Here is a 23,207-nt window from a genome sequence, read left to right on the forward strand (position 1 = left end):
TTTTGTAGCTAGCCATGGATGCCGTTCATATACAGTTTTGACCAAATCCAATAGCATTAATCTGGTATCCGTCAATTTAAAGCAGGCTTATCCACATTGGATAAATCATTTATCAATAATTCCTTTTTTTTCAGGATCAGTTTGAGTTTGCCCTCACAGCGGTGGCAGAGGAAGTGAATGCAATCTTGAAGGCTCTGCCACAGTGAGATTGACCCAGCTGCCCCACTTGGTGTTGTGACATTGCGCCTGTCTTACAAAGATGGCAGCTCCACCGTCCTCAAATATCCATTGATGTGCTCTCTACTCTTCATGCCAGAAAACCATGGCTGCCCTTTTATGCCCCTAATGCCTATTTGCCTTTCCAAGCATCTACCCCTCTACTGCCTGATTTTTCTTATCCCAGACTTTGCTACCTCTTCCCCCATGCTTTACCCCTAAGCTGCTAGTACCTCATTGTCATCTAGTCATTTCTGTTCATCGTTTTCCAATAGCAGACATGCTCCAAGTCTGCCAAGGTCCCCAGGGTGAAATCCCAGAACTACATTTTTTTACACTCCTTGGTTAAATTGAGTTAGCCTAAGTGTTTCTAGAGTAACAACACATATGGGCAAGATGTCTGAAGTTACTCATGTTAGTCTTCAGGTCAATCAGAGTCCTTGTGGAGCCCTTTGGATCCTTGACTTAGACTACACATGGAAAGACCACTTCTGCCTAACCTTGCAGTGGACGCAGTAACATTACATTCTTTACATGCTGCTGTGTTCTGATTCAGGCAGACAAACATGGGCAGTCTTTAAATTTATCTTTGAAAAAAGTAGAACCTTCAAAGGTTAAAAACTGGATATTGGGTCTGCTGGCATCAAATGTGATCATAATGGCAGCAGCACAAAGGACACTACGGATCCATAAATATACAGATCAGCAAGACATCCATACTAATAACATCAAATGTAAAGTAAAGTATCTGGCATTTAGGTGGGCGCTTTCACTATATACAATCACTTCTGACACACAGATTGGTTGTAGGACAAATTCAGGTTCCAGAGCCAAGGGTTGAGGTCATAGAACTACACAACTTGACAAGTCTGTAACATCAGACATGTCATGTAAAGTCAAGGTAATTCCAAGCCGAGCTGTTATTGGATGAGGGCATTTGGCACGTACCAACAATGCCAAACACCCACTATCACTGTTCTCTAAGTCATTCTGTCCTGTTGTATCTTCTTTGTTTCTAAATATGCTGCATTCTCTGCTGGGGACAGATATGGGGGAAGGTATATCTGAGACGAGGTAGCCCATCCACTACCCCAGCCTTACACCTCCTTTCCTTTTCATACTGCATTGTATAGACATTCGCCACCACCAAAAAAAAAAAAAAAGAGAATCATTTCTAGAGAAATATAATAGACTTTAATTTTGTATCTTGATGTGAATAAAGTATTTGTGTTGGGTTTGTGCAACTGCAAACAAGTTGTATGGTGTCATTCTTCTCTTCCTTGTATTGTGTGAATGTCTCAACACCGAGAAAAATAAACCGATACTCATCACCAATATTGGAACTATAAATATCAGTTTGTAATGTTGTTGTAGCCATAGATTCACATGGCCTCTATATTAAACACATCACATTTACACAAATACCCATGCATTGAAATATTCACATTTTGTAAGACTGTAGACCTATGGTTATCCTAAGCATGTTTAAATTCTGAAATCAGTTTGAAGTATCAACTACTTTTTGTACGTAGTACCTAGTTTCAAAGTTCATTCCCCATGTTCATGAAAATTATTACACAATATTTATATAGCCCCAACATATTATCCAGCACTGTACAGTCATAGTCATATAAAGTCAGCTAGCTGTTCCTCAAAGGAGCTCACAATCTAATGTCCCTACCATAGTCATATGACTTTAATACAATCTAAGGCAAACCCAATTAACCTAACTGCATGTTTTTGGAATGTGGGAGGAAACCCACGCAAACACTGAGGGAACTTGCAAACTCCATGCAGATATTGTCCTGGCCGAGATTCAAACCTGTGACCTAACATTGCAAAGACCAGAGTTCTAACCTCTGAGCCACCATTCTGCTGTATTCATTTTAAAAATATTCCCCCTACTGGAGGTCAACACCAAACTAAAAAAAAAAAATAATTCAAGTCCTTATGGAGCTGGATTTCTACACAGCCTGATTTATTAAAGCTCTCCAAGTCTGGAGAATTTCCATGAGGAAGCCTAGGTGGTCCAAAAACCTAGAATGGATCTAGTACAGCATTAAAAACATTTTCCAAATAATAGCAAAAATAGAAAAGAAATCCACTCCAGATTGGCTGGATTACCAAGGTTCTCCCATGAAAGTCTATATTGTTCAGTCTTGGAGAACTTTAATAAATCAGTTCTTGATGGACTAGAAAGACAACTTCACAAAGCTGTCTTTACCAAGCATTAGCAATGTAATTTAAACTCAATCATTTGTATACAACCTTTTGGCTGAAAACTGGGGGATATATATTTTCTTGGGAGAACCTTAGTAATCCAGCCAATAGTAGTATTGTTGCTACAATTACAATCACTTACTGTTACAATGACAATGTTTTTATCAGGCAGAAAATGGCAACACAGGAATAGAGCAGGAAAAGGCTAAGTCCTTATCAGCTTTTTTTTTTTTTTTGTGGTTTGTGTGTCCTTGTTGAAAATTTACACTTATACTTCTTGAATGCTGAAACCAGTACTGACACTTTGAGCGTGATTTAAGAAAGCTCTCCAAGGCTGGAGACGATACACTTTCACCTGTGAACCTGCGTTATCCAGCAAACCTGGAATTCATTTTTAAAATGTCATTAGCTATTTGGTAGCTATTGCACTCACCGGTCCCCGTTCCATTGCTGGCACCACCATTGTTTTCCTTGGATGTTTGGCCATTTTATAGGCTGGGTGGGGATTATATAATTCCTGTGTATACCAATGGAGTTCATTTTCTCCCAGCAGAAGATCAGAGAACAGACAGGTCAGTTTTATTCCCTTTCCATTATCACCTTTCCATTTCTAAAATAGTGGCGCTATGGTAGTGCTTCAAAAGCAAATCAGTTCCATTTAAGTGGCAATGTTCTTTAGTAATATTGCTAAACTTGTGCACCTTATAAAGTAGCCACCAATTGTAAATACATTTCTCAGACTAATGTTAGTTCAACTGATCTCCAATATTCATCAGATACCTGTACAATCAAAAGAAATTGGCAGCGTGACTATTTGAGATTCTTCTGATTCATCTCTCCATACTGCTCACTTTGGGTCAATCAAATTCAGAATTCATTTGATTAATTCAATTGGCTGCTCTAGCAAATGATATAGCCAGGTGATGGAGATGGGACAGGCAAGTTTTACAGAAACATTACACACGGTGAGATCTTTATTAAAAGTGGTCTGGTTTAATTTAGTAAAGTCTTTCCATGGTACACACATATTGGACTTTTCTGATGAGATATTGTGATGTAATACAACAATGCCGAATTCGGTCCATTGGGAAATTATCACTATTGCAGTCCCTTAGCACAGTTCAAGCATAAATAACTAGCAATGAGTTAGATTCTGCAAGCTCTTTTTATAGAAATATTTATAACACTCAGCCACACAGTCCTGCATCCGTATATACATTTCCCCTGGGTCCAGCCCCTATAAAATCCAGCGAGTGCTATAGCCCACCCCAGAGCATCCAAATGAAAAGTCTTATTCCAGTGTAGTGAACAAGGATCCCCTGAATCTTTCATGATAGTACAGCCCACAATGTCATACCAGCTCGCAGGGAAGGTGCATTGTGTGTGGGATGGGGGAAAGCTTGCCTGTGCTCCCCTGGCACCCAACCCCAGCCAGCGTCGGCACACTGAAGTGTATGTGACTTCGATCTCAGAACACACCTAGTGAGAAAAGCAAGACATTCAGTAGGCAAATAATTCACGGGTGTGTGTGTTTAAACAACAATCAGCATATGGGTGAAAGAATAGATCCAATCAAGATGTAACATCTGTACAGCACATTCGCCAGTTGACATGGAAGCTGAAGGCAAGGCAGACATAGGCTTATAGTTCAGGTTGCAGAAAGCAAAGTACAGAAAGAAGCTCCTCTTCACTGTCCAGTCACAGGGTGGGGGAAGGTCTATGACTGCCTGGGGTCAGAACAAATAATGGGCGTCATTCAAATCCAGAAGACTAAGGATATGTTGTGGTGGAAAACAAGTACTGCACTGTACAGCTACAGATTAAAGCCACATACTGCAGAATATTGGATATAAATCTTCTTTAAAGACCACATTGCTCTACTTCTGTTTAGCTGTGTCTGCAGAAGATTTAGTAAGTAATCAAAGTAAAGTGATACATTTGGTCTGATTTATTAAGCTTTATTTATTTTATTAGCTATCCAAGGCTGGATACACTTTAATCAGTGAAGCTGGGTGATCCAGCAAACCTGTAATGGATTTAAGGGCATGTTTGAATCCTGGACCAGTTCCATTCCAGGTTTGCTGGATCACCCAGCTTCACTGATTCTCTCCAGCCTTGGAGAGCTTTAATAAATCAGACCCATTTTCTGCAACAAAGCACCCATGATACTAGTAATGGTCTGGCCATTGTCATCTCTTCACCCCCAGCTTGTGACTAAAGTAAAGCTTATAATTCTGATGATTTTATCCCTCTGCTCTCTCCTCCTGCCATTGCATTTTTTGTCAGGACTGATGCATTAAGCGCAGCTGACTGGCTCATGGTCCCCCCACCCCTTCCTCCCTCCTCTCCCCGTCTGGGGGTCACTGTACAAAAGGTTACAATGTATAAAAAAATGTAATAAACTTATAATTACTTTTCACAACTACATATCAATATCTACCAAGAGTTCAGCTTTAGCACGTAACATTTCCAAAGCACATCATTTTTTCCACCAATAATTTTGACCCATGGGGACAGTGGAAGGATGAAAAGTAGGTGAAAAAAAAGATCTTGTTCACAAAGATCATTAGGCAACTGTGAGATCTTCCCTAAAAGTGTAATAAACCAAGGCTCATGCATAAAACTGATAAAGTGTAAGATTCATTGTATACACCATATCCAGATTTAACACACAAAATTGAATTTTAAAAATGTCCAGGGACTGCTAATCAACAACAAAATAGAACTTTGCCTTTTGTTCTCCTGCATTTTTCATGTAATAATGTATAGTTGATATTCAACCTGTCTGCAGTCTGCACTGTATGTACGCCCCAGAGTGTACTTTCTATCTGCCATGAAGTTTAGCCTTAAAACACTTATGATTTATTTTATACATGAGCCCCATGTAAATTCAGAGAAGGACTTGGCTAAAAGAGAATTATTTGGCACAATAATACAAGGCCGCTGTGATGTCACCAAAATAAGGACATCACAAATGGTTCCAGCATCCAGTAAACAATATTTTCAAGGCATGTACATGTCTACAATATAAAGTCCAAGTTGATTTGGCAATTGAGTAGGAAGCCCACCCCTGGGGAACAGAGGAAAAAAGAAGTGAAAGAGACAAGCAGCTACATGCAGAGAGCTAAAGAGAAATCTCCAGCGGGTTAGTCCAATCATCGTGTTCAGCAGACATCAGGATAGAGGAGGCAGTGTTAGGGTAAGACGCAAAGCTTGTCTCCTAATTGAATTTTAAAGTGCCAGCACATGGGTTTGACATGCTCAGCAGTGGGCTGCTTTCCACCATTTCATTTCTGTAGGAGCAGACAGCACAGAGACAGACGCAAACACTGGAGATATCAGATATCTGAGACCTCATCCAATACGACATTGCATCTTTTTAGCCAACAACCCAAAGTTGTTATTAAGTTGATGAGTAAAAATTGTGACTGCCCCTAGCAGATGTAACATCTGTTTTTTTTCTTTTTCTGGTCTTTCTGTGGGCTATTTGCTCCTCCACTAATTCTCCCTTCTTGAATGTCTTCATTCGGCATCGGCTGTTGCTTTATCGCTTCCCTGTTTGGGCTCTGGAAGTCTTTTATCAAATGTGACTGCGGATTCGGCTGTTCTGGCGCCACCTGTTGGTGCCTTTGCTGATCTGCAATTACCTGATGTCTTATTTGGTGTACTGCTCCCAACTGGTGCCTTAGCTGATCTATGGTCACCTGATGATGCCGTAGTTGATCTGCTGTCACCTGATGATGTCTCAGCTGATCTGCGGCTCCCTGCTGGTGCTTGAGCTGATCTACAGATACCTGATGTCTCAGCTGGCCTGCAGGCAACTGGTGGTGTCTAAGCAGATGTGCTGTGTGTCCCTGCGCTTTTAACTGTCCCAGTGCCTCCTGCACCTGCCCTTTCCCTGCTCTCTGTTTTATTCTCACACCTGCTTGGTGCTGCCCGGTGGCCTCCATCTCAGAGAGGCTGTAGGCCATGGCCAGTTGCAAATCCTCATCTTCATCGTCGCTGTCCAGCACCATGTAAGCGGGGACGGCACTCTGAGATCTCTGGATGTTGTGTGGCGACACCCTGGGGCGGTCGTTGGAGGTTTCTACGTTTGTCTGGTGATCCCGTTTGCTCATCTCTAGAGCCAAAGCAAGTTCATCTTCTACCCCTGCAAAACAACCAGAAAAGTTAGGATTCCATGCAAACCTTTATAAGCCAAAACAACCAACAGCTTAGAGATCATCAAGGCCCTTTGTGCACAAACATTCAGATTAAAACACAATTGTATGCATATAGGCAAAGCTGGCACCCTGAGCCCCTTAAACCTAAGAAAGGAAAATTACTGAAATGCATTTCCAGGTGGCTACTGTTGTCCCATAAGCTAAGACAGGTGCCTGGGGGCATACTTACCCTGGATAATGTAAGCAAAATTAGGTATTCTCTTCCCAAACATACATTCTTTAGGATTCTGGGTGCAAAAGGATCAGATCTTTGGACCTTTGCATTTTCAGACATAAGATTCTGTTGAGAAGATGATCCTCGGTTCCTACCACCATGTGCCAAATCCATTTACTATGGCATGCAAAAGCATTATACCGTAAACAAGGATGGCCCTTTACATTCCATGAGCCAAATCCTCATTCATTTGTCTCTCACTCATTCTCCCCTACCCCAGACACTGTGGCTCACAATGGGAAGTCTCACAACAGAGGCCATGCTGCCAATCCAGAAAGCAGTGGATGGGGCTGGGTGTAGCCAGGTGCTGATTAATAAGTTACAGGCTTGCAATATCTATTCATTCTACCTTTGCTATGAATTCAGGAGCAGTAAAAGAAGCTGAATTAGGTGGACATCACTGGCAGAATGAATAGGCATTTGTTGAACTTTGCAGGGTAACAAAACTGGTAACTAGAATTGCAGATGTTCTTATATTTAAGCTTTGAGGGTGGCAGAGTTCTACTTTAACCATGCCACCCAAAACATTAAATGTGAAGAAGTTTAAGTTGCCCCCCATGCAAAAAGTATGTGTGGACTTATCCCAGATCTTAAAATCCTTTGTAAGAATGTCTGGCTGTGCTAAAATGGTAGCAAACTGAAAACTTGGATACCTAATAGCCTCCTGGCACTATGCCACTCATCATCCTGCTTACAATGTTCCTCAAGATTCCCCAGGGAGCCTTATAAATAAGGAACCAGAATGCGTACCTTTACAGGTGACACGCATAGCAATGGGATGGGGTAATAGCAATATTTATCCAAAAATGCCCTTTTAGGATGATCCTGGACTATAAATCTTCATCTTGATGACCCTGTGGTCATGGTGTGACAGTTCTCATCATGGTGTGACAGTTCTCATCTATCCAGGCCATTGTATATCTAGTAGTGGATCATCAAATCCAACTGGACTTATTCTTGTAATGTTGAATAAGTTGTGAAGCTTTTCAAGCAACTTCATTAGAACTGATGAAACAACTTTCCAAGCTCCAAAACTTCAACATTACAAGTACAAGTTCCAATGAAATACCTTGGGAAGTTGTGAAACTTTTTCAACATTACAAGAACAAGTCATGTTAGTTGTGGCTACTACTAGATACAATCCATGCTCATCATTTTCTATGTTTCAGGTTATTTTTTATCCTTTGCACTTTGAAGGTCCGAGGATCCTGACCATCTCCTGGCAAAGTTTTTCAGAGGTGTTTGGAATATTTTATTGCAATGATAAGAGTCTATTCAAACAAGCTAACACAAATAATTCTGGTGTGAATAGTATTGTATCATCACAACCCAAAGTCACCTTCAAGGGTTATCATTACTTTTACACTCATAACCTAAAACCTACATTTCATGCTTGCTTTTATTGTGGAAGGATCAGCTTCTGCTGTTTTACTCATACAGCCTTTTGGCTCATCTGTGGCCAGAATTTTGCATTATAAATGCTTTACCATTGGTTCATCTAAATTAATCTGCAGAACCCTATTCCCCAAGCTGGTCCCTTGTTGTTTGGATCACATGGTATAAGTGATAACTGCAATTGTTTTTGCTTTTTTCTTACCATCTTGCAAAGTCAGGACTACTCAGGCTTCAACCTTTTGGGTAATTCTTAGTTACAGCTTCCTTATGGAGAAGCATCTTAATTGGCAACACTGTGGTGTCCCTATTACTTGTATTGATCCTTCATTTTTATCACACTGCAAAGCCTGAGCTCTCACTGATTAGACCTGATCACCTACCCATCTACCCACAAATGAAGGGGTCTGTTCTGTATACAGCATGGATTCACTGCAGGTAGCTTTCCTTTTCACCTATAAGAAGAACTCAATTTCTTTAACACTTTATAAAGAATATAAAGTTTGATACATAAGCCACTTTATTGTTCTTACCAATGTCCTTTCCATTTCAATCTGCCTTTGCTTTAGTTATTTGAAAACAGGCAAAAAATGTAACACAGTTTGGCAAGCGGAGGGCATTCTGTTCACTATTGGACTATATAATGACCCCAGAAATGTAATATCCAGCTTGTGTGAAGGGTTCACTGAATTTCTAAAATGTCTGCACTAAGATACAGAACAAATTTTAGGCATCTTCAGCAATAGGAATGGCAATAGCAATTCATTTTCAGTCATATATCTTTAACAAAGCTACTTATAAAGTAATGCAGACAATGAAACTTTCCCCATAAGAACATTTCTCTATTGTCTCAATATTTCTCTATTGTTATCAACCTTTATTACAAGAGAAAACCCTTGAAATAACTTTCAGGTCTTCAGGGAACCTCTTCTATAATTACTATATCCACAGCTCACAGTATATTAGTGTGGGGGTCAGTAGGAAGAATTCCTCTAACATTGCTGGCTATTGCTCCCTACATAAAGCCAAAAAAATCATTGGCGTCACCTAAACTGACCTGAGAGGCACAAATTGCTTGTTGCTGAAGGAACCCCTAGCAACCTTTTAAGGAACTCTGCTCTATAGGAATACTTCTGAGTGAAGATTACATACATGGGCTCTTCTGGGAAACTTTTGACAAGGGACCATAGGCCATTCAAAATATTTAACCCCAAAGTAATTAAAAATCCACTAACTGGGTTTACTCTGCACTATTTTTTATTAATTTAAAAGCAGAAATTTGTTCTTTGTATACTCTCATTGTCAGTGGTGGATGCAGCCAACAGTGTGCGCCTGTGAAGAAGTGACTTGGACCCCCATGTCAAACTGACTTGGGGTCCCTAATTGCTGGGGAGTGTACGGGCCCTCATCTAATGGCACACTTTGTACCTCACTAAGATCCTAGTCCTCAGCATTGTCCTTTGCAGAAACTCTGCATTGGTCCCTTGGAAGCTGAATGACGCCCAGGCTCCTAGGCTCAGGCTGTCATGGACCCACCCCCTGGAGGTGTGTTATCACCTAGACCTAGACTCAGGGTACAATATTACAGAGGGCAGGTCTAACATCCCAACTTGAGCAGCACTCTCTGCTGTATTGAACCCCCGCTTCCAAACAACCACAACCCCCAGGAAAAAGTCCCCCCGAAAAGTCTCTGCCCATTTTTTTAAAAAGGTAATAGTACTGGTTACACTAAGAAGAAGTCAGGGAACACATGCATGTTTTATTAGCGCCCTATGATAGAATGTTGTTCTCTTGGAGCTGCTACGTCTTCTGTTCTAACATTCAGCACGGGGATTCATTTCGGTGATCTTACCATTGACCCGGATGGACTTCAGCAGGCCGTCTTCTTCCACCTCTACTCGTTCCACTCCATTTTCCACGATCCTGTACAGGGAGGACACACAGATGCTATTACAGTGACTTCTTCCTAGACAGATATTCTCTCCTAATGTTATATTAGATCTGAAAACATCCAGAACTGCCTATACAAGTTACTATCTAATTTTATATTTGCCAAAATTATGTAATATGAGGACCTGCCAAATAATTCCTCCAATGTGTATTAAATCACACAGGCCCATGTACTACATAGTGATTGTTAGATCAAAAGAAGTTAGTGCAATCAGATTGTATATAGTTATCGGTCTATTCAGTACACAGATTACAAAGCTCTACTACAAAGAGCAGGCCTGTCTGGCACAGCATGAGATATGCTTTTTCTCAGGTCTTCCCTCCCTTTGCTTTTGACTGGGCAGTAGGAGCAGAAGCAGCAGACTAATAGGTTAATATCTCTACCTTCTTCTGCTATCAGCATGCTACTTATACAGATTGGCTTCTTGTACTGGTTCTCCTTCCCACAATCTGAGCTCTGCTGTACAAGGACTGTAAGAGGGTGATACCAAGATAAATGAATTGTGTCTTTACTTCTGTAATTCCATTCTGCCTATCATGTAAGCTTCTCCCTCCTGTCAATTTGTTCAGCCAATCACAAAATTGGTTGAGTGAAATGACAGGAGAGAGTACACAGATCCTTCCTGTCACAGTGAAGACTGCAACTGGCAAGGACTGCTGTGCCCGGTTCAGCACAGGTCAGCGTGGGGGAAGTGCCAGGGGGTGGTCCATGCAGAGCATCGGTTGCAGTCTTTGTTGGTTTCAGTCTTTACTGTGACAAGGAACGGTGTCCTGCCTTCTATAATTTAATTCAGCCAATCATGTAAAACCAGTCCCTCCCTCCTGTCATTTGGTTCAGCCAATCACATAACCCGGCTCCACCCTCTGTCATTTCGATCAGCCAGTTACATAAGCTGGCTCCTCACTCCTGTCTTTCAGCCAATCACGCAAGCCAGCTTACACAATTTGCTGAATTAAATGCCAGGAGAAAGGACACATCGGATCTAGTGTCCCAGTAGTGGCCGTGTTCAGTAGCTGTTTAGCCCAGTACTGTTCGGGGTCCAGTATTTGGGGACTCCCAGTTTAACCTACTCACAGGGCTCATTAGATACTCACCGCTTGGTTGTTATTCTTTTGCCGTTAACAAATTTGGTTGAAGTGGAAATGGAGCAAACGTTCCCAGCCAAACCAAACCCGTCATTTCCAAAAGATGAGAAAGATGAGAAGACTGCAGAGAGAAAACCAAGTGATTGTTATTAGAAGCGGACTCAGGAGGAGCAATATCACATTAGGGATTGGCAGAACGTCCAAAAAATGCATTATAGGTGAGTTTTATCATTGCTAGGATGACTGCAAGAGGGGAGGGGGCACAAGGCACCTAATATCTGCCCTGTAAGAGGGAAACAATTATATTTTCATTGGATTAAAAATGTAATAATAAAGAGACATGAGCAAAGTAACAATGCCTTGCCGTCGTCCCCCAGTCTAGGCTCTAATACCAGCCAACACCCGAGCATAGACAGAAGACTTCTGCAGTGGGGAAAAGGCAAGGGAGCATAGCTAGTTAAAGATACATTGTTGGGGAAGTGGGCTGTGCATGGGCAAAGTGATAGTGCCACTTTCGTATCTTATTTTACGCTATAGACAGAATGTACAATCCTTGATTCACAAAAAAAAAAATAAATATATATAGGATCACCAGAGCACCATGTACATTTACTACAAGAGGTAAGGAGAAATTGTCAAAAGAAGCTCCACATGCTGGAAGTATATGGGATTGCAAGACATTCCTAAGCAATGTTTTATACTCATTTAAAATAAAAAGAAAATATTCTTTAAAAATACGGTATATAATTTTGTACTGCATGACTAATGCATATATATAACCATATGTTCATTTAAATTACTGCAGCACATTGACAAGTTTTATGCAGCCCATAACACTATAAGCTCCTTTTGTAAATCAGGGAATCAGACTTTGCCATGTGGGAATCTTCCAGGTCTATGTGTTACAATGGCAGTAATGGATTCCCACCATCTGCTTTATAAATAGAGCTCTGTGTTTCATATTGTTCCCCATTATGTTTAATGCTGCCTCCACTTCAGTCTTGCACAGTTGTACTGGCTCCTCTTCTAAATTTCTTATCCTGATTTCATTGCACACTGTAAACTTCTTACAATGTACATTAGTAGCTGCTGCAAATCAGAGGGAGTTCGCCTCTATCCCCTCCATCCCCTGCCTGTCACTGCCCCGCCCCTTTCATTTATTGGATTTCAGTGCTATCAATCAATTAGGTTCAACATAATGTGTGGGCAGTACCTAGGACAGTCTGCATGCAAATTATGTCTTCCTAGTAACACCCAACCTTCCCAAGTGACCTATGCAGGCATTTTGATATTTGCATATCTCCTCCCACAAGCCAGCCTCCTTTTTCTGTACTTTGGAGTGGGATTGCCCTACCTACCTTCCCTGAATGCCCAATATATCTACCCTTAGCCTGGCCAGAAACCTCCCCCTTTTAGAAAGTATCATCGCAGTATTAGAAAGGCAGGACAGCCAATCATACCTCTCGTACCAGGAAAAGAGTCTGAAAAGAATGGAGAGGAGGGAGTGTGGCGCATTTCAGGAAACAGAAAGTCGTCCCCTACAAAGGAAGAAACAGTTGTGTGAAAACCAAACCATTAATAAGTTTTAATATCCATTATATCATATCATGGTTAGGTGCCACCTTTTAAATGTAATACTTTAAAAGCAAAAACAAACAAAAAAGGTAAAAACAAACAGTAACAAAAAAAAATCAGTAAAAAATAATAGCTAGGGAAAGAAAAAGGGCAAGAAGGAGGGATTGAGTTGACAGACTTAAAAAGCGAAAGTTAAATAGGAAGTTTTTTTTTAATAAAACAATACAGGTAAATTATAATATTGTTACATTATATTTTTCAGAGTTACATTTTACATCAACTGCTTCTGTGTCATGGAGCAAACCCAAGATTTGCTGCAACAGCATCCTATGAGCAAGGAAAGATTAATAGGGCATAGGAGATACATCTAGGATTTTTTAGGGCACAGCCCTACACCCAGGATCTGGAAGTTAATAAAGAGAATATCTATTTTCAGGCCGCCTCTAGAAATGCCCCATGCCCCATCCCTTTCAGGCTTTTCATCCCAAAATTTTGAGTTCTGGGCAAAAACTGAATATTAGTAACCATTCTTTATAGAGGATATTCGTGGGCTATCTTACCAAAGAAATCGGAAAAGGGATCTCGTCCACCAAAGAATTCACGGAATACTTCTTCTGGGCTCCGGAATGTGTAGGCAAATCCTTGAAATCGGGAGCCTGAGCTGGATCTGGGCTCTGTGTCAGGAACACATGAAAGAAATGGGTGTCAGCATAATAAGCGAACGTACAATATTTAAAAAAATTTATAGATAACTGAGGACATCTTGTGGCAGAAATAGTGTACTACAGAGGACATCTAAAGATTGATATTAAGTATTGCAGCCAGAACTGCTTTGTTTTTTTTTTTAACATTACTAAAGGCAATTTTAGACCAGAGTTGGGCTTTAAGTATCTGTAAGAGATTAAGAACTGGTGCAAGGTGTGGTAGATTCAGTTTAATACAAAAGCACAATATAATATGTACATGTCTAAAGCAAAGTTATCAATCTCAGATGACCCCTTTTTAAAAGCAGAGCAGCTTCTCACCTCGTCTCTGGTCACGTTACATCACCAACAGTTTTTCTGTATATATTGGCCCACAACTTTTAAAGATATTATCAGAATATCACAATGATTTATAGAATACTCACCAGGTCCTGAAAATCCTGCTTTCCCATAGCGATTATATGTTTCCCGTTTTTCCACTAATGGAGAAAAAAATTGTTAAAAAGGTATTTTTAGGAAATACAGATCATCAATTGTGTCATCTGTTACAGAAATGCATATGGTTCCATATTTACCATCTGATAATACTTCATAGGCTTCTGCAATGTCTTTAAATTTTTTTTCCGCCAACTCCTTATTGTCCGGGTTCTTATCGGGGTGCCATTTTAGTGCCAGCTTCCTATAGCTGTGAATAAAGGAGGTAAGATATATTTGACTGCATTTCCTACTGTTTTATAATTAAAGGGTTTAAAATCTGCCATAAATTAATTACGGTGCTGACATTTTCAATCATTATATTTCAAATTAATCCCCAAAATCTCACCCAACCTAAAGCATGTTAAAGTGAACCTTGCAGGAAAAAGAAAGGTTCACTGAATATATTTGTGCCCACTAAATAGCGGTAATAATAATAATTTAGGGAAATACATGTTAAATAAACTTTCATTAAATCAGCTTCCACACTGCAGGGGGCGATGGCACCATTCTTTTCAACATGCCCAAAAGATGCCAAGTACCCAAAATCTTATGGTGTATGTGTCAGCACAGTGCAAGTTCATATTCTAGCAGATACTCTGATCTAGCTGGATGGATGGTGACCTCACCTTTGCCTAGGCACAATGAGATAACTTATTTTTACCTACAAATAAATAAAATATTTTATTTTAACATATTAGCTTCTATGTAAAATAGTGGGGGGAAGCTAATATATATATCAGACCTTTCTTTTTCTGCAGGGCCAATTATTAACACAAGAAAGATGGTGGCTGGAGGTTTTAGCTGGCCAAAAACTTTACAATTTCAGGTAATTTCAACCACAGGAATTGCAAATATAATCTACAGGAATCAAGAAATGGTCAATCTGACAGTTCAGCCATTGAGCAAAAAATCAATTGAATATGAAGACAAGGTCACTCCCTTTCACAAATAATGACATCACCTATGATGTCATCAGTACTTGCTGTGAGTGACAGCAGCCATGCCTAGATAGGGTAGAGCAGATCTATCTCTACTTACCCCCATAAACAGGGCTGGAGTTATACTTCTTTACCCTCTATGCCCACTGCCTGGTGCCACAGCCTGAATTTTAAGTGGCCCGGGCACCTCTGTGCCAACCATGGCAGCCAAAGTATTCTAAACAATGGCTTATTCAATGTAGCAGTTTGCTGCTGGCCTCCGTACAGTGAATTCCTCCTCTATTATTCGGTTACATGTCACTGCCAGGGACAAAGCTGGGGGTACAAATGACTGATGAGAAAAGTCGAGTACACACAAAACATACATAAATACAATACACAAAACAATTCAAACAAAAACAGCCAAAAATGAGTGAAACACAAATCTCTGCAATGCCGGAAACTCTGGCAGTGATGTAAATTCTGCCCACACAGCCCCTTTTTTCATGATTTATCATTTCATTACACCCCTTTACCAGAAGTTTTTGCATTGTTTGAAGACTTACGCCCGTTTGATGTCGTCTTGGGTGGCATTCCTGGGCACTCCGAGAATCTCATAGTAATCCCCCATTATTCTGTGAAGTTTCTGAAGGAAGAAAGCTGACATTTACCATGGTACAGTGTTACCAGTCACACACAAGGGCAGAACATATATAACTCCCCAGAGGTGACACATATACAAGAATAGTACATTACACCAGCCGCCTCTGGGCTCCCGAATTCCCCTCTGAGCTTCCTCTCCCCATCCCTCCCACTGTATTATTTTGGGAAGGAACACATGGAAATACTCAAGTTATACGTCAGAGGGATAAGTCACTGAAAACTTTTCTTCTTCAACATGGAGTATATTGTAACTTCCAGCCTTGCACAGTTGTAGCAGCTGCTCTCCTGGACTGAAACTGCTCTGATTTTACTGCACACTGTGCGTTTTTTACAACATGCATGAGAAGCTGCAGCAAGTCAGACAGAGCCACCTCATGTCCAATATCGTTCAATCCTTTCCTCCCAAGCCTGACTTTCCCTCATCCAGTCCTTTTATTTATTATAGTTCTTTCAATCATGGAGGCTCAGTATCACATATGGGTGTTACCTAGGGTGATCTACATATAAAACCAGCATGCCTATGAACACACATCCTTACAGAATGACATCCATCAAGGAATACACAATTCCCATACAAGAAATTCCCACTTTTGAGGAACACCTAGATAAATCAGGTTTCTTGATATTTTTAACATAGGGGAACCCTTAAAACAACTTTCAGGTCATTAGTGTGGTGGTCATTAGGAAAAATGTCAGCCTTACAGATAGCCAAAACGATCATTGGGGTCAGTGGTAACACATTAAGAGTCACAAATTGCTCATGCACAAGGAAACCCCAGCAACCTCTGGAGGAACCCTGGGTTAGAGGATACAGCAATAAAAAAGCTTGTAACCCTTCACTACTCTAAATCTAAAAATACAATTCTAATTAAAGAACATTTATTGTTTGTGCTGCTTTCTGTAATTAGGTTTTACAAGCAACACACAAAGTTTTTTTTTACAACTTTTAGAGGACCATAAATGAGAATTTGAGAATTTAACACTTGCAATGCAAGAGCAGTTTTTTGATTCCCTGGAGTTCAGCTTTACATAATAACTGTAAATGAATGGCCAGCTCAAGTGAAACCTTTTAAAGGTGAAATTGAATGAAAAATCGAAAAACTACAAGCAGGCAGCTATTGATTTACAGAACAGTCATGCTACATCTCTTCTGCAATAAAACAAACTTACCTACCTTCAATCTTCTCTAGGAAGTGCACTGACCTGCATATTCTGAGCTCAGTCTGCATACCCCATGGCAAAACCCAGTGCCAGAAATAATAAACTCCCAAGCATGGGGGTTTTACTATTATGGCTTGGAGATACCAAACTTGGTGGGGGGGATTAATAGAGCCCCAAATATTGCAAATATTGAGTTCAGATTTATGGTGCTGAGTCAGGAAAACTTGATATAAGTAACAGAAAAAGTGTCCGGGGCAATATAACCACCTTTCTGCTTCTCTGTGCCAGATGCATGTGATTTGATATTCCACCATTCTCACCTTTCCATTTCCTAATAATCTATTCATGAGTGAAACTGAAAGCTGCCCAAGATAATGGAAACATGCAAATCCAAGTGAGGGTACACAGTGCACCCTGATCTATTTATACCAGGCAGAAGTACAATGATAGGAGATTGGATGTATTATATAACCATCAGTGAGCTGCTGGAGAGGACTCTTCATCCATAATACCAGGATACCCAACTATACAGGGTACATGGAGTGTCCTGGAAGTGCATATGCATGGACTGGCAAAGAATTGTATACGCAGGGCACACAGACTGTCCTGGCAGTGTATACGCAGGGCACACAGACTGTCCTGGCAGTGTATACGCAGGGCACACAGACTGTCCTGGGCACACAGACTGTCCTGGCAGTGTATACGCAGGGCACACAGACTGTCCTGGCAGTGTATACGCAGGGCACACAGACTGTCCTGGCAGTGTATACACAGCATACAAATACTATCCCTTGATGCTCTAGGTTTGGCAAGTCTCCTGATTTTCCTTCTTCCTCGTATTTTTGTATGGTCAGATATAGACAACCAGTACAATGACAATATAGAGAATGTCACGTTAGCAAAGTTATGCTCACCTATTACCATTAACATAAGCAAATACGCATCTGGCATCTATTGTGATGGAAACTGGCATTCAGAAGTCATCGATCATTCAAATCTCCTTTTGACAGCAGTTCATGGAAAAGGAGACTGACTCTCATAAATAAGCAAATGTGAGCAGACACTTGGCAGCCCTCAGCCACTTACATCCCATCAGGCAACACAGCTATTTCCTCAGAGCGGGATCAATATTTATTTTTCTTGGTTGGATTTTTGATTCGGTTAAAGGGACATTCCACCTAAAACTTAAAGTTTTAGATAAATAAACATTTTTCTTTTATCCCAGAGGGACTTTATCAGTGACACCTCCTATGCAATGAGATTGTAAGCTCTTCAGGGCAGGGTTCTCTCCTCCTCCTGTGCCACTGTCTGTATCTGTCTGCCATTTGTAACCTCTATCTAATGTACATTGCTGCTTAATATGTTGGTGCTAAATTTAATTTGGTGCTGTTTATTAATAATAATAATATTAATAATAATAATAATAATGTACATTAGGACCCCCCCCCCCCATGCCTACTGAATTGGTTATTTATTACCATGGGGACTGATAGGAGGAGGATCCAGTTCAATACACTGTTTTCTGAATGAAGAAATGAGGGGGGTACAGTTGCTGCACCAATATTTGGCTTCATGTTGATAACACACACAGTGTACACAGCTGTATTTTATAACAGAAGGAATGTAGTGTTCTATATGGCTCAGTGACTGATACTGCTATGGGTACTTCTTCCTGAACATACACCATGTCAGTACTTGGATCAGGAAATTGGCTGGTTGGTCAGGCACCCAGCACTGCCATGCAGACAATGATCCGATGAGCCCTTTCCTCCAACACCTTTCTGACCCATCAGCATTAAAGCACCTCAGTATTCACCAACACATCCTTACATTTCATTTTTAAATGCAAGCAGTGTCTATACACTGCAGTCTGGGTGCAGCACAGCTCAAGCTAAGGACAGGAGAAGCAGCACAGATCAATTGTACTGCTTGTAATTGTAAGATGTTCTGGGTAAGGTCCTCTCCTCCTCCTGTGTCATTGTTTGTATCTGTCTGTCATTTGCAACCCCCATTTACTGTACAGCATGTACAAGTAGTAGAAAGGAATGTGAGCTCATGATTTTGCTGCTTCTCCTTTCACTACCCAATAACAGACTGGAAGTGGGGAAAGATCTCCAAGAGTTACGGAACTAAAACATATGAAATTCAGGTCTTCTTCTTTCTCATGGCAGATCTATGTAAATCCCAGAACCCGTGGAACAAAGAATATACAGTATAACAGAATGGGAAATGCTGCAAAGCCATTCCCGAGTGACATCAGCCATAGTCTGCCCGCAGTCAGATGCCAGGCGGGTCATGTGACCCTCTGGACAAAACCCTATTTTTGGAATGCCCTCCACCCAGAGAGCTCAAAACAAACACCAAGCAGCCGGACACAGCAGGGAAACTCCAAGGATTTGCAGGATCACTGCGACAGCACTCAGACTGAAGCAGCAACAAACAGACCTGAAACAAAGTTACATTTCATGTTTCTAACATATATAATGATGATATAATGCCTCTTTGACCTGTACATATATATGTCATGTATATCACTGCACAGGGTGAATAACACAGAAGTTGGTTGGATGGATGGTTTTCTCCTGTGATAGGTGGGCTCTCTGCAGTCATATAGAACAAATATAGCAAAAAAATTAATATCTATTATGAGTATATGAATTGCTGTTTTATCATTTTCTTCACCTTTACAGGCCAAGATGTCCAGTGGAAATCAATTGTCAGGAGTTTTAAAACACCTATTACTGGCAGGGGTGCAAGCTTTTAGACCAGTTTCCAACCCAATGCATTGTACCAATGGTCCTGTGTTGTAGCACGCCATAACACATGGTAATGCACTACTGTGTGCTGCACTGCATTAGAAGTGCACAGATACCAGATATCCCTTTCCCTTTTATTAGCAATATTTCATCAGTGGCAATTGCATAAGACACATGCAGCATTTTCAAATATGGCATTCAAAAGACTGGGTTATTACACCTTTTTAGGGTAAATATGGTACAGCGATCAAAGTGCTGAGTGCCACATACAAAATCTTTCTACAAATCTGGTGTTATTAAAAGTGCAAATTGGATTTTAAAACTGGATAACATAGAGAAAGCGATCTGTTATAGGAGTGCCACTTTATATGTGCACAGTGTGTATGATGGGGCTGAACAATGAGGGCCAAGGGGTCACATGGGTATGTATACCTCTTCTAGCAATGGCTGCACTTCTGTTCCAGACACACAAAAAAGTTTGTGTATGACCACATGAGCATACACTACAATAATCTTTATTACCTTTGTTCGATATCATTGTTATCCTATCAATGAAAAAAAAATCATTATCTTTCATAAAGAACTAAAATAAGAACCCAAATAAATTAGAACTTTTCAGTCTTTTTAGCCTTCTATCATCCCTTGCACAACAGCAATCTGACTGGGGGGGCAAAGGAACTCATGCAGTGTTTCTTGCATAGTGCTGCCAGTCTAACAAAGTAAACATGCTTACAGACAGAAAGATTATGCAGTGTTTTAAAAAGTCCATAGTCATGTCATTAGTTGTCCCTAAAAGGGGCTCTCAATGTATTGTCCCTACCATAATCATGTGTCTTTAATAAAGTTTAAAGTCAATTTTAGGAGAAAGCCAATTAATCTAACTGCATGTTTTTGGAAGGTGGGAGGAAACCGGAGTACCCAGAGGAAACCCACGCAAAATCAGGGAGAACCTGCAAACTCCATGCAGATAGTGTCCTGGTCAAAATTCAAACCTGGGACCCAGCATTGCCCAATAGAATTAATTTACTCTACATATATTAGTGCAGTATAAAGAGAACCTATAAGGAAAAACATGTGAATGAAATATAGCAACTGCATTTCTGAAGGCATGAGAAAATCCCAAACTTTTAGGGTGACTCTATGAACTTTTCGAATATATAGGGAGCTGATTCAGCCCTATAAACTTCACCTCTAAAATATATTATGCCACGTGACCTGTTAACTAAATACCATTATGGATCAGGTGGAGCATTACTACAGGAAGATATAGATGATATCCTCTTCTGGAATAAGCATTCTTACCTGTCTGATCACTCTGTGGAACACTGAACTGCACATGGGCAAGCTTGCCATGTGTATGCTGAGTCTGAATAAACTTCTATGCATCATCCCAGCCCAGCCAATCAAGATGTCAGAAGATCTCAATAAAGAAAAGAGCAAAGAAGAAGATAACAGCCCCCTGTGATTGAACAGGGACAGGTGAGTATAGGGGGTTTAGTTCAAGGGGACACCTAGTAGAACTTAACTGTTTTATGTAAGAATAGAATGGACACCACAGTTCCCAATGAATTGTAGATTTGTAGATTCCACAATCCTGAGGACTGACATTTTTAGGAAATGATGAAGTTTGTAGCAAAAAGTAAGCAGCTCAGCAGTAACTTCTAGAACCAGTGCAGCTGATGGATTGGAATCTAAATCCCCCCTCCTCTCCCCCCATTCTCCCCACTGGCTACAAGCAGTCATCTGCTCCTCTTCATACTCTATTTATTAAATGTGTATTCAGGAACCTGAGGCAAATATTTGATGACAGTGGAATATTCCAGCCGAGGCGCACTGACTGTAGGAGGCTATGTTCATATTCACCAAACACGGCGTGAAAATGGCAGACAGACAGAAGGACGTGATTCAGAGTCCAGACATTGTACAGCAGAGCCCTGGCACGGGTCCCTAGTGCTTTAAATGCCAGCGGCCACTAAACACATAGCCATTGTTTGAGCTTTGCTTGTAAACATAGTTTTTTCTTACTTGATAATTTTTTTCTTATTGATGATACTGTTGTCAGAAGGACAGGAAGTGAGGGGAAATCCTTGTAACGGGGACACAGCAGTAAACGCCCAACAGCAGATTTCATCCTCATCATTACTTAGAGAGGAAAAAAGAGTTTTAATTTAACATAAAGTTTAATAGCTTCAAATCCCAATTTTAGCTTGCCTAAAAAGGAAATGATTTGATCCCACAGCTTTTAAAAATGAAAAAGCAACTTCCATATAAGTGTATGTCAAGCCACAAATCCTTGTTTTCTAGTTTTCTATACAGGCAGGAAGGGTTAGAGCTTCTCATGGATTTTTATTGCTTTCTTGGGTCCCAGTATAGAGATTTAGTCTCACTTTCTGTCCTGCTGACAACATTTTACCAAACAGGAAGTCTGTTGAAGTCTGCAACAGGGACCCAGACAGCAAACCTGACATGGGCTCTAGTCTTTCCCTGCTATAATAAAGCAAACCATTCTGTGTTGCTCCTGAAAAATTTCTCTCTCTGTCTGGTCAAGTGTTGTCACTGGGATAGGAAATAAAGAGAAACCCAAAACAGAGAGCAGGGGATCTAACCATTCCCCAATCTCTTCAAAACCAAGTAAAAAAAATTTGAGCTGCACATGAAATTAAGATTTAATTAAGCAAATTCGAAGAAGCTTTCTTAATCTGCTTTATCACTTACAGTTCTGTAAAATATAAACAAACAGCCACTTACCCTCACGTTTCCACCAATCAAAAGGTTTCCAGAGGAAAATAATGAAACTTTTTAATAAATGAAGAGGTGGAATGTAAGTGTAGCGCCTCTCGATGTTCAGGATTGGAGAATCAAGCCATAGTCTGCTGCACTTCTGAGTGAGGACATTTTCTGCAGCTTTCTGTAGTCACTGAAAGTTTAATAGAAGTGTGAGATGTAAATGGACAACACAGATAGGATGCAGTAAGAATTCTAATAACCACACACCCAGGCTGTATCTTTCCTTGGCCTCTGGCTGCCCTGGCACTCTGCCCATAGTAAAGGCTAATCTCAGTGCAGATTATCCCAATGTGCCAGGCTGATAATCCGGACCAGTTAAACCCCCTCCATTATCCACTGCTATTCCGGAAGTTTTGGGAGCCACTTGCAGGCGCCAGAGGAAATGCCTCTCCCCCTAAAGGGTTAATATTACAGGGCAATGCTTCCTGCACACCCAGCCATTAACTCCTTATGGACTGCTGATCCAGAAATAAAAGCCATAAAGCTTTTGGGCAGCGCTGACCTTTGATTGTCCTGCTTAAGTTAAAGTGAAACCTGATGTCCAGCTGTCCTGACTTCTGATCTATCCCAAACATTAGATGATGGCACCCTATAGGCTGTCCTGTGTATTGGGTGTCCCCCTCCGTCTGTCTATTCAAATTCCCATCCTGTGTAGGAGGATGCTGGCCTGAACTTGTCTTTGAACATTATGTCCCAATTTCATGCTATGTCTGTGGTCTCATGATGATATCTCTATGTCCTGTGTGCATTGATGTCTGTCTGTCCCATATATATATTGATGTCTCTAAGTCTGTCTGTCCCTGTTTTCATTTCATATCCCTCTGTCTGTCTACTAGCAAATGATAGTTAATTTGGCTCCAGCTGTT

General features: G+C 40.7%; 2 protein-coding genes across 4 annotated transcripts in view; one reads left to right on the plus strand and one right to left on the minus strand.

The window, feature by feature from the left end:
• The window catches only part of PTPRN (protein tyrosine phosphatase receptor type N), a 51,770-nt gene extending 50,300 nt beyond the window's left edge, over positions 1-1,470 (plus strand). The window contains exon 22 of the mRNA XM_072419082.1: positions 135-1,470. Within this exon, the coding sequence (XP_072275183.1) occupies positions 135-206 (72 nt within the window). The 3' untranslated portion in view covers positions 207-1,470. The remainder of the gene's footprint in view (positions 1-134) is intronic.
• Positions 1,471-3,397: 1,927 nt separating this feature from the next.
• DNAJB2 (DnaJ heat shock protein family (Hsp40) member B2) lies at positions 3,398-22,471 on the minus strand. 3 transcript variants are annotated; one of them, XM_072418042.1, is made up of 11 exons: positions 22,303-22,471; positions 21,580-21,696; positions 15,541-15,620; positions 14,156-14,265; positions 14,006-14,059; positions 13,437-13,550; positions 12,762-12,839; positions 11,311-11,422; positions 10,118-10,188; positions 6,359-6,586; positions 3,398-3,915 (listed from the first exon to the last, which is right to left on the minus strand). In XM_072418042.1, the coding sequence occupies exons 3-11, from the start codon at positions 15,603-15,605 to the stop codon at positions 3,905-3,907; spliced, it is 843 nt and encodes a 280-aa protein (XP_072274143.1). In that variant the 5' UTR covers positions 15,606-15,620; positions 21,580-21,696; positions 22,303-22,471; the 3' UTR covers positions 3,398-3,904. The 3 variants fall into 3 exon arrangements, with proteins under 3 accessions (XP_072274143.1, XP_072274144.1, XP_072274141.1); XM_072418043.1 differs by lacking the exon at positions 21,580-21,696 and having other exon boundaries at positions 12,771-12,839; XM_072418040.1 differs by lacking the exon at positions 21,580-21,696.
• Positions 22,472-23,207: the final 736 nt, after the last annotated feature.

This window comes from Pyxicephalus adspersus, chromosome 7 (genome assembly GCF_032062135.1).
Source record: "Pyxicephalus adspersus chromosome 7, UCB_Pads_2.0, whole genome shotgun sequence".
In the NCBI taxonomy this organism is placed as follows: Eukaryota; Metazoa; Chordata; class Amphibia; order Anura; family Pyxicephalidae; genus Pyxicephalus; species Pyxicephalus adspersus.

Bases quoted from the DNA above. Each gene is read 5' to 3' on its own strand.
- DNAJB2 (XM_072418040.1), bottom strand. From the start codon at position 15,605: ATGGGGGATTACTATGAGATTCTCGGAGTGCCCAGGAATGCCACCCAA. The intron at 14,060-14,155 runs GTAAATATGGAA...TTTCTCCATTAG, and splicing joins CTATGAAGTATTATCAGATG to TGGAAAAACGGGAAACATAT. The intron at 11,423-12,761 runs GTATGATTGGCT...TTCTCTCTGCAG, and splicing joins CTCTTTTCCTGGTACGAGAG to TCTTCTCATCTTTCTCATCT.